This window comes from Perca flavescens, chromosome 1 (assembly GCF_004354835.1).
Source record: "Perca flavescens isolate YP-PL-M2 chromosome 1, PFLA_1.0, whole genome shotgun sequence".
Taxonomy (NCBI): Eukaryota; Metazoa; Chordata; class Actinopteri; order Perciformes; family Percidae; genus Perca; species Perca flavescens.
The window spans coordinates 3,826,227-3,838,627 of NC_041331.1; the positions used below are offsets into that span (position 1 = coordinate 3,826,227).

The following is a 12,401-nucleotide window of genomic DNA, read 5'->3' on the forward strand; positions in this document are numbered from 1 at the left end:
CCACATGACACATTCAGGAAAGCTATGCAGGGAGAATGAATGCAGGGACAATTGAATTGAATAATACTTGATCACTTTAGCATTGTTAACACATACTATTTTTTTTTCTTTTTTTTTTCTTTTTGCAACGAATGTTGCCATAAAAAGTTTTAATTTGAATCGCAGAAATTGGAAATTCATGCTGGGGTTTTATTTTTAGGTGTCTCAAAACCTGTTTTGCTATTGCTTAACCATTTGTTGCACAAAACTCCAACTCTCCACCAGTTTTCCCACTTTATCTCCTTGTCTTTAACAGCAGGAGTATTCATTATTATGTTGTAGGGCTGTCCCTAATGATTTTTGTTGTCATAGGTTAATCCAACGATTATTTTTGTCATTAATTAATCCAACGATTATTTAACTGAACTTTGGAGAATCAGTAGTTTTACTTAAGTACTTACATAAAGGCATAACATTTAAAATGGCTATAACAGAGATTTATTTAATCACTGGAGTAATATGCAGTTAAGATAATCACTGGCAGATGTATTTTTTCATTAGTGTGTGTCAAGGAAAATAACTGAAACGCTGAAGGTTATACTTGTGTGCTGGTGTGTGGCTCGATCTCTTTAAAGGTGCAGTAAGTGATTCTGCGCAAAGATTGTTTATTTGATCACAACTGCCCCCCCTTCAGAAGCTCCAGCCCCCCAGATTCACGAACAGAGAACTACTGGCCGGCACATTCAAATGCTGCCTCTCCCCCTCCCGCCCCTACCATCAACTGTCGCTGCCTGTTACCAATTGGCTGGAACACCCGCAGCGCTACCATTGGGCCCGGGTGGCCCTGGGCCCACCCATTTTAGGTCCAGGCCCGCTCATTTTGACCCAGGCCTATAGTGAGTAGTGAGTGATTTTCATTCTAGCAGTTCATCCAATAAGCATCCTGAGGAAAGCTTTGAGTGAAAGCTTCTCAGCCAGTCAGCGGCTTCTACCCCACGTGTGGACTCTTAAGCCTGCCCACAGGCTGCATCTTCACCAGCAAGCGATCCAATAAAATTAATGACGTTTGCGCCCAAGCTTTTCAAGCAAGCTCGATGAGACAGACACAGACTGTAGCTATTAGCTAATATGAAACGCAAAGCAAAGCAGCTTGTTTTCATTTAAATTCAGCAAGAAACGCTCCGAGGAGCAGGAGGAGGAAACTCCTGCCATTTTAAGTAACGCAGTTACAAGTGACGAGTTACCATCCTGCTCGGCCGCCCTCTTCCCATCGAGTCCTCCCGTAGCCACCCCCTCACACCAGGCTTTTTTTTTTTTTTGGGGCTTATTTTAACTGGCCCATCCAGTTTTGGAGGCCCACCTACAATCAAAATCCTGGCGCTGCTAGTGGGCTGGAACAAAAATAAAAACAGTTTATTTTTTAACGCACACAGAAAACGGAGAGCTAGGTGACGAAAAGTGTATTGGATTAACATCAATTACTATACCTTTTTAAGAGCATAGCAGGGCCGGCCTGTGTGTGGGGAGTTTGTGGTAGAGCGAGTGAGAGAGTGACGGTGATTAGCTTTGGAGAGTGTAGCGACTCTAGAGTCATAGTGAGAGAAACAAAGTGTCTCCCCTGTGCTTTCTGACCACAGTGGGAAATCTGTAGCAGGAAAAGTTAACCCTCTCCTTGATTTCATGTTGTTTAGGGAGCAGTGGAACCTGGAAATGATTAGGGGGAACTGCGACGCTACCAAGCCACAGCCGAGCAACGTGCATGGCCGCAACGTGATTTTTCAATGACTAATAAAAATAAGGTGCACGTCAGGCTACAATGTAGGGTCCGTGTCTCCACGTACCTTGGTACGTAGCCACGGCGTAGATTTAACGCATGGGGCATGAATCACTCTTTAGATGACCGTTGGCGATGGTTTTTAGCTGCAGCTTCTTCAGACAAATCCACGCTTATGGGCGCTGCCATCTTCCTCTGTACCGACGAACGTTATGCAAATCAGCGTATTTCTGTAATAGATTTGAGCCGTATTATGTTGTGCACTGATATTTTGCTTTGTGTAGTAGGCAGCCAATCCAGATCACTCCAGATTGTATACGGCTGCAACCAATGATTATTTGTATTAACAATTAATCCAAACTCCTATTCTGGATGGATTCATTATTGGTGTAATCAATCGATGGTCAAAAAATTGTGGAAAAAATGTCCATCACAATTTCTAATCCAGTCCAGTCATGTCTTCAAATGGAAAAAAGCAGGTTTGCCAAGATAATGCACCCTCCATTCCAGTTGTTGATCTGATCCCTGTTTGTTGCCCAGAGGCAAAAAAAAAACTATAGGCCAAAACTAAAGAAGAAGAGGAGGAAGCATAATGACATGGAAGCAGTCAGAATGTCCTCACATGAAAGAAGCTAGTGACAGCGAATGTTTGTTAAAAATTTTAAACAATTTATCGATTATTAAAATAGTTTTAATTTTTCTGCTGATTAGTCAATAAGAAAAGAGTCATTTTAGCTTTAAAGGTGCAGTAGGTAAGCATTATAAAACTAACTTTCTGTCATATGTGCTGAAACCCTATGTTCCAGTAGAACTACATGAAGCACGTCATTTAAAAATAATTCCGGCTCCTCTGGCACCACCTACAGCCTGGAGTGCGATTTGCAAAAATCCACCACTCCCTGTTCAGCTGCACCAATCAAGGCCACGTGGGGTGTCTAACTGCGTGACAATAGGCTCGTTCGAGATGAGCCAGATCTGCGCAGAATCGATCACCGGCGATCGGCGCCCAACGCATGCCGGTTAGATTTGTGTCCGACTTGATCCCGACTTGCTCTGACGTCATGCACACGTGGGCAACGATAATCTCACGAGACCAAGGCGGCCGCAGTTCTGAGACGCAGGCAGCGCAGTTGCTTTTCACCAACTGCAGCAGCCAGGCGGACGCAGGCGGACCCAGGGCATGCTGGGAAACGCCAGCCTCTCAGCTGATCGAACAGCTGATTGGTCCAGAATCGACTCAACATGATGACGTTTTATATAAACTTTTTTATTGATTTTGAATCGGAGGGATTTTAACTGCTATTTGTCTGATTTAAAGGCTTATTGTGTACAGAACACATGTTGTGAGGCTGATAGTTATGTTTAGAAGTCAAAGAGACTAAATCTGTTCAGATTACAGATCATCTACAGTCTGTTGGTAATTAAAATCAGCACCAGATCGCATGTAGAGCATTCTGACAGCTACTCTGTCATAATAAAATCAACTGGAGACTGTGTAGGAGCTGATATATGGGTCTGATAACATTTTATTAAATCGGAATTGGACCACAGTGTTTGTGTCACTTCCTGTTCAGCCTGAAGGCTGCTGAAAACTGTCCGACTTGAGAGCGGACTTTTGTCACCGCCCCCGGCTGCTGCTGCCTGCTCTCGTCTACTTTACAGGCAAGGCGCAGTTCATCTCAAACGAGCCTATTCACTGCTCATGTACACGCATTCAATCTCCCTTGTGGGGGGAGGGGCTTAGGAGACCGTTTTGGGCTTCAGCGGAAAGGGGGGAGGGACTGAGAAGTTGTCAATGTTCAAATTCTTTGGCTAAGTCCTGGATCTTCACAATCCTACCTAAGGCACCTTTAAGTTGCATTAAGTGTTGTTTGAAGCAAAGTTTGGTTGTCTCCAGGGAAGCATTACTTTGACTTATTATTCCTGACAAATACCTGCAGAACAGTAGGTTATAGACCTATGCAAACCGCTCCCTTCCTCTTCTTGTTGCCACTAGTTTGTTTTCATATATTATTTATTTTTGAGCTCGCAGCACTGCTACTGCTTTAAGCACCCACTGGAATGATAGTCTGTTTTCCTGGGCAACACAGCTGGTAGGAGTAAAACAGTAGGCCCAGGGGTGGCGAACCTGTGGCTCTTGAGCCGTATGCGGCTCTGTGCCTGCTCCTTTGAGGCTCTTACTGTGTGGCTGGGGGCTGTGTTATTGGTGGATTATTTTTTTACTTTTTGAAACATTTCAGATAAGTTAAAAAAAAAAAAACATTTGAATGCATCTGCCAATACATTTGCCAATTATTTTAAAATAAAAAATAATGCAGCTGAGTTTTTTTTATGGACAAATTCTGCAACCTGAGGAAAGAAAGCGGCCACAGATCACCTTCCTCATTAACCCTTTCACTGCTGAATCAGATTGTTTGAAAGCCCCTCTAGTGACAAGTGAATGAAAGAGTCCCTTTGAGTGGCCACAACAGAGTACAACCAGAACTAAAAAGGATTGTGGATAACAAAGACTGTCAGGTTTCCCACAGAGTCAATCTAAGTAAGAAAAAAAACCTATGAAAACTGCTATGTATTATGACTGTCATTAGATCTGGAAGTCACTGTTGCTGTTGTAATGTGGACGTGCATGTGTTGTGTGCAGTGTTGCCACAGTTACTTTGAAAAAGTAACTTAGTTACTTAACAGATTACTTGATTTTAAAAGTAGTTTAGTTACTTTACAGATTACTTGATTTTAAAAGTAACTAAGTTAGATTACAAGTTACTTTATTAGTTACATGCAGCAGCTGCCGACAACACCCCTACAGCCTCAACATAAAAATGACAACCGGTATATTGTGAGGCAGCTCAGCGTTGCCAGTAGTAGGATCTGGTTTATTATGGCACGAAAGAGAGCAAGTCAACCGTGTTTAAGGGCAGCATTTCAACATAGGCCTACTGCCCGACCAACTTCTTCAACTCTCCCCCACTTACTGGTTTTGCACCGAAGTCCAGCTTTTGTTGTTTGGGTGGTGGGGGACCTCCTGCTCTCTGCTTCGCTCCACCTGCTGGGACTTTGTTGCAGTGCTGCGACTCCAAATGTTTCTTCAAATTTGACGTAGTCGCCACCAGCACAGAGTGTACAACGAACCTTAATATTGCCGTCTTTAGCTGACACAAACTCTAAATAGTGATTGTATTTCCAGCTAGAAAACGCGCATTTCTCTCCTCCCTCCATTGTTGTTTACGTTTGTGTCGCTGCGTGGTACACGTGAACTGTCCACATGCTGAAAACGTGACTTGTCGCATACGTGACTTCACTCCCCGAGACGCAAGAAGAAAGCAAAAATATATATTTTTACTAAGGAAAATGACAAATAGTAACGCACAGTGTAATCTGATTACTGGTTTGGAAATAGTAACGCTTTAGATTACTCGTTAGTGAAAAAAGTGCTCGGATTAGAGTACTAGTTACTAGTAACGCGTTACGTGGCATCACTGGTTGTGTGGCTTTTTGCTATTGTTTGTGTTTTTTTTGTGGCTCTTTATGCTGAACTGGTTGGCCACCCCTGCAGTAGGCTATTGTTGACTGTTACATGGTTTGCTGACAGAGAAGAACAGAGTGGTGCCTTGCACAAAGACAAACAACTCTCAAAGACAAAAAAGGGAAGGGAAAAAAAACCTGTTTTGGACTTTTGTAATTTTGGAGGGAAAATTAACATAGCAAGTGCAAACTCTGTAGACTTTCTGTCTACATCGGTCACCAAGCCATTCGGAGTGTCTGTATGTGACAAGGGTGCTTGAAACATTCTTCGGTTACACTTTCCTTGAAGGTATCTACATATGTGTCATGTGTTCATGACAGTGTCATGTCACTCTTATGTAGCTACCTTCAAGTAAAGTGTTACCCAGTGAAGTGTTACCCATTCTTCTAAGATAAACCGAAAGAAACACATAATACCAACAGGAACATACACAGCATGCGTCTGTGGTTTGTTGTGTGTTTATCAAAACCTGTGCTAGGAACTTCCATTTGCTTTGTTTCTAAATTTGGCTAATGCAGCTGCTAACGGTAGTCAATGTGCCTAGCAGAGAAATGTGGGAACCTCAGTTGTTGCTGACCCTTCCCAATTTCACAAGCATATTGTTTGATATCATGTAAACGTACATGCAGTATTGTGTTTGTAAGTGTGAGGTGTACACAGGGCTCTGCAAGCTAAAAGATCTAGCTGGGGTATAGACCTTTCTGAACTTTGCAAGCTTAGGGAGCTTTTCTTAACCAATAGCCTACTAGGTGTGTAGACATGTTGTGCTCCTCAAGTTCAATCTTATTCCCTGAAACCAAAACAACATTAATTTATACAAACTTGAAATTGTTGTTCAACAACGCTTTCAAACATGGTATCTTTACCTTTATCTTTGGTCTGCCAGTCAGCACGATTAAACCTGTCTAAACCATAGACTGTATCATATTAATGAACAGAGCACGTCTGACGTCACCCATTGATTTATGGAGATCTGCTATGAGTCGTTGAGTTTGCCGTTATGGGCGCAGCCATCCTGGTTGAGGATGTGACGATTTTAGACAAGAGGAGTGAGGGCGGAGCTGCTTACACTCTACGTTGCGTTACACACTTTCACTGGCAATCACATCATAGCCACGCCCTAAAACACCCCCTGCTTTATAGCCGATTTTAAAATCAACGAGACCATAATTCAAAAAATGAACATCATTCTGTATTGCAGAAGACTTGAAGACTAGCGATTGAGACCATAAACTCATTATGAAAATGTTTACTGAGGTAATAAATCACGTGAGAAGTGGGTCGCTTTCTCATAGACTTCTACAGAAACCGACCTTCTTTTGCAACCGCACTATCTGCTGGAATTCAGATAGAATGCAGCTTTAAGGCACCTTCGTATTTGCAGCACTTCGCCAAACTGGATGCTTTGTCCATTAATATTAACAGTCTATGGTCTAAACTGCCATCTTTTCCATTTTTTTTCCTTTTTCAGGTCCAGAGTGGTACTTGGTCAGAGTGGAGTTGACTGTAACGGATGTAAATGACAACATCCCAGAATGGAGCATGGTTCCTGCTCCCTACCTGGCTGTGGTTTCCCCTGATGCCCCTGCGGGCTCCCTGGTCTACAAGCTCCACGCTCAGGACGGGGATGAAGGTAACAACGGTGAAGTGGAGTACTTCCTGTCTGATGGTAGGTTGTTATTTTTCTCTCTCCTCCTCTCCTATCTTTTAACATTTTATTCATTTTTAGAATTCTTTTTCCAAACTCCTTACCTCGATGTTAAGGTAGGTGCCAGGATCCTGGTGTTGTGCACGCTGTTGTTAAATGTTGAAATAGTCTGTGACAAACTATATTTAACCCTGTGAAAGGCACCACCACTGGGTTTTAAATGAAAAACCTTAAGATGTCTGCCTCCGTGACATGAGGGGTTCAAGTTTAGAAGGCAAGGCAAGGCAGCTTTATGTGGATAGAACATTTCAGCAACAGGGTAATTCAAAGTGCTTTACATAAAAACGATTAAAATACAAGAATAAAAGTTACAGTGCAGTATAAGAAATTAAACATTCAAGAGAAGTTAAAAACAGTTAAAAATATAAAAGCAGATAAAATACGGGATTTTATGGTGCTAGTAAGTGACAATGTATAAACCGTTTTGTATACACGTAATCCACCTGCAATCCTTGCCGGTCCTAGAACGGGCCGGTCCCACTGTTCTTACTTTTTAATTTCTAACTTCTTTATATGCTTATATAGATTTTCATACAGTTTCAATAATGCAACTTCAGTATAAGAAATGAGCAATTATTTAAAGAAAGGTCTTCAGGCTAGATTTAAAAGAACTGAGAGTTGCGGCGTACCAGCAGTTTGAAAGTACACTTGCATCCACAACATTTTTAGAGTTTACTAAAGTACTGAAGTCAGTACATTGATTCATATAAAATGAGGGATTTACATCAAAAGTTTGCATTTTGCAGTTTTTAGATAAATGTTTCATCATCGGTGTGTGTATATAGAGAGGGAATAAATGTATGGTCAACACTTTTTTTATATATATATTTTGATGCAGAATCAAATCTGTTTCTGTTGCTCCTTGAAACTTGAGCCTCTACTGAGCCAGTAAGTTTTTTTTCATGCACACGTAGTTATTTTCCAGTCTAATGCAATTCATTTCTCCACTACGCAAAATAATTGCCTTTCTTATTGTTTGCCATGTAATGATTTCTTCTGCCCATTTTGGAATCTGCTAAACCTCTGTCTATAAAGACACTGTCTTCCAATGTTCCCCATGGGACGGACAGAGAATGAATTGACAATAGAAATTACTTGAAAAACAAACAAACACATTGATGTTAGTGTCTCGACTAGAATGCAGGATTGGGTGTGAACCGCCTCAATAGGATGTCTTCCATCACACAAAAGTCAAAAGTTACATTGCATTTACAAAAGTTTGGATGACGTGTTATATTTTCATGAATATTTAACATCCCAGTTCCCGTCTCTCTTTGGTCTTTGCATTCCACATCTCAACAGCTTGGAAAACTGACTGTCCAGTCATTTTTAGCACTTCAGTGGCGCATGCTCAGCATGCATTTACAATATTTTTGACAGCTCTTTAAGGCCTCCGTTTTTACACCGCCTATTGCCTTGTAGTCCTTTGCACTGCTTGACTCTGAGCTGTAACCTAGGGAGTTTTCTTCCTTTCCTCTTGTGCTGAAAGCCTTCTCAACATGAAACCACAGAAAGAAGTCTGGAAGAAAAGGTTTCAGATCACCCCAGCTTCAACTCGCATCATGACATAATCCTTTGCATCTCTATAGTTAATCTGCTCGTTATTTTAGCGAGATACACTCTACTTACCAATCTTTTGTACACATCTATGATTTACTTACATCTACAGCTATCTTAAAACGTCAACCATTAGGCCTAGGTTTCAGTGTTCTCAATGTTACCTTCAAATTACTTCTTAACGTATCGTTTGCCTCGCAAACATATTGGTTTATCTATTATACATAAAAGGTTAATTTGCACCGGTTAGCTTTTATTCATTTTATGTTCTACTGTTAGCGCTGTATTGTCTTTATTAAGGTAAATATATTATCTTTGATCTGTTGCTCTTCCATATCTTGGGCAACCAATCCAATAATCATGTGCAATGATGCATTAAAACTAGAGATGGTCCGATACCATTTTTTGCTTCCCGATACCGATTCCGATACCTGAACTTGCGTATCGGCCGATACCGAGTACCGATCCGATACCAGTGTGTCATATATTTTATTATGTTTTAACAACTGTATACTACTATCCCTGTATGGATGTGATATGATTTCTATCGTTGTTGTCGGTCTAGCTCAGGTTAAACTCTTTGTGAAACATGAACAAACACAGAACTTTCTTTTATTCTCCTGTTTGACAGTCAGTTATAACGGGAAAAAGAACATAAATAAACTACTTTAACGTAGATTTTCTTTAGGGCTTTATTACGTGGTATCGAATCGGTGCATAAACTCCAGTACTTCCCGATGGTATCGGACCATCTCTAATTAAAACCCATGCAGATTTAGGCCTGGCAAATGTTGGAAACTTGGAAATGTGTAATAGAACAAACTGCGTTAGTGTTGGACTGGGAAACCAGCGATATATCTTCAGGGTTCAACAACAATGGTTGTCCGATGGCCCAGGGCAAGTAAAATGCCAGGTCGGGCAGGTAAATACAACAACCCACTTGCCCATTTTTGTGTTACACTACAATATTTAGCAAAGTTTTCTGTAAGTTTTAGTCTAAAGCAGAAAAAAGTGGATCATTAAAAAAAATGATTTGTATAGGGACCAGTAAACATTGACTTGGTGCTAGTAGAACTTTTTCTTTTTTTTTTTAAGCTGCCCAACCAGGCAAGTGAATTTTTATTTTTGTATTTCTTAAGTTGAACCCTGATCTTTAGTAAAAGTGAAACTGGTACTCTAATCAGCAAACATGTTGCTTCTCTCTGCAGGTGGTGATGGTCGTTTTGAAGTGGACAGGAAGAACGGCCAGGTGCGAACTACAGGCCTTCCCCTGCAGCGGGACAGGGAGTACCTGCTGACAGTGGTGGCAGCCGACCGGCTGGGCAGCCGCAGCGCCCCTGTCGTTGTCTCTGTGGTGGCTGGAGCCCGGCCGCCACAGTTCACCAACGCTTCCTTCACCATTGCCATACCGGAAAACACCCCTGAAGGACAGCCGTGAGTTTACACATACAGTACACACACGGGGATACACAACTTCAAAAGCGCCTGGTTCTATCTCTGGAATTACCTTCACAATACCTATGTTGGCTCTGTAACACAAAATTAAGAATGTTTTTCTTGAATCTCTCTACGAGACATCCACATGAAGGGGTTTACACACCTCACAGATTCCCACACATCTGTGCACACGCATATTTCTCCTAGACATTTTTGCTACCACAGACGTGATCGATAGCCACTCATGTTTATTTACATGGTTTATATGTTTGAAAAGATGAATTCACCATTGACATTTGATGTGCACACAGAATTTCTCACATACGCACATAATACATGTTTTACAGACTGCTACATAGATGATGTGCAGCGCATGAGTAAAAGCACTGATGCAGTGGACCGTGATGGATGTAATGCATGGTTTTTACACTATTGATATGAGATTGTAGTGTATGAGTGTGATATACGATTAAATATGCATGTCATACATACACATGCCTGCATGCCTTCACGCATTAACCTGCATAGGCCTGTGCATCCTTAAACACATATATAAACACACACAGCCTCAGGCCTGACTAAAGTGGTACAGTTATGACTAGTGTTCTTGGATTGGTCTCATTATCCTCCTCTTCTTCCTTCTTTCTTCTTTTATTTGACTGACACGTTTGGCAAACCAATAAAGTGGTTATTCCAGTCTGTTGTTTACGCTGATTTCATCAGGGAAACTGTGTAAGGGTTAGATATTGCATCTAATAAATAACAAGCAACAGCTAAACTCTCCCTCGAAGGTTACTCAGTTCTACTCTGGTGGACACTGTACAGAAATACACTTGACTTTATTCTACTATTCTTCTCTACTCTTAACTTCACTTTGCTCTTAGATACTTCAATCTACTCTATTCTTCTCTGTTCTTCTTTCGCTGTACTCAACTTTAAGATGCTCCATAATGTCTTAGCGATATTTCAATCATTTATGTGTGTACAAAACCCTGCCCTTCTTTGTTCCAGTCCACGTTGCGTTACACATAAATACTAGACTCAAATCTTATCCCTCTTCCACTTAACTATATTTCGCCCAACTCCTCTCTTTTCTCTACTATAATTGAGTGTACTTCATTCTAATCTAACGTCCAGTCTACTCTGCATATACAACATTGCTCATTTCCATTTTGCTCTTCTGTAGTCAACTCTGGCAAATCTCTAGTTTTTGGCCTTTTCCACCACAAAAACTAACTTACCATGTAACCATTGTGGGCCACTGCTCAGGAGGTGGGTCCAGGTAGGCCTACTCTTAGTAGTAGTGGGTCAGCTGAATGTAAGGCCTACATACAGGTGCTGCTCATATAATTACAATATCATGAAAAAGTGGATTTATTTCAGTAATTCCATTCAAAAAGTGAAACTTGTATAATGTATATATTCATTCCACACAGACTGATATATATTAAGTGTTTATTTCTTTTAATTTTGATGATTATAACTGACAACTAATGAAAACCCCAAATTCAGTATCTCAGAAAATTTTAATATTGTGAAAAGGTTCAATATTGAAGACACCTGGTGCCACACTCTAATCAGCTTATTAACTCAAAACACCTGCAAAGGCCTTTAAATTGTCTATCAGTCTAGTTCTGTATGCTACACAATCATGGGGAAGACTGCTGACTTGACAGCTGTCCAAAAGACGACCATTGACACCTTGCACAAGGAGGGCAAGACACAAAAGGTCATTGCTAAAGAGGCTGGCTGTTTACAGAGCTCTGTGTCAAAGCACATTAATAGAGAGGCGAATGGAAGAAAAAGATGTGATAGAAAAAAGTGTACAAGCAATAGGGACAACCGCACCCTGGAGAGGATTGTGAAACAAAACCCATTCAAAAATGTGGGGGAGATTCACAAAGAGTGGACTGCAGCTGGATTCAGTGCTTCAAGAACCACCACGCACAGACGTATGCAAGACATGGGTTTCAGCTGTCGCATTCCTTGTGTCAAGCCACTCTTGAACAAGACACAGCGTCATAAGCGTCACGCCTGGGCTAAAGACAAAAAGGACTGGACTGCTGCTGTAGGGCTGGGCGATATGGACCAAAAGTCATATCCCGATATATTTTGGCTGAATATCGATATACGATATATATCCCGATATTTTTTTCCGCAAAGTGAGAGCAAATGTTCAGTCAAAACCAAATTAAAATTTGACATGTCACAAGTAGTTTCATAGAAACAGTTGCAAAATCAAATAAATAATAAACCGGTTTCTTCACCTGGTTCATGATTAAATGCTCAGCTGTTCAAATAACAATAAAATGTAAACCTAAATACTGTAATACAGGAGTACCTTTTTTGAAATCAAAGCTCCATATTTGTGATTCGTTCCAAAGGTCAATTAAGCTTTTGATATTAATATAATCTACTTTGTT

General features: G+C 41.0%; 1 protein-coding gene across 1 annotated transcript in view; it reads left to right on the forward strand.

Moving 5' to 3' along the window:
* si:ch211-186j3.6 (neural-cadherin) overlaps positions 1-12,401 on the forward strand; it is a 256,960-nt gene that overhangs the window by 16,766 nt on the left and 227,793 nt on the right. Inside the window, exons 2-3 of the mRNA XM_028580890.1 lie at positions 6,748-6,945; positions 9,750-9,975. Coding sequence (XP_028436691.1) covers positions 6,819-6,945; positions 9,750-9,975 — 353 coding nt within the window. The 5' untranslated portion in view covers positions 6,748-6,818. The remainder of the gene's footprint in view (positions 1-6,747; positions 6,946-9,749; positions 9,976-12,401) is intronic.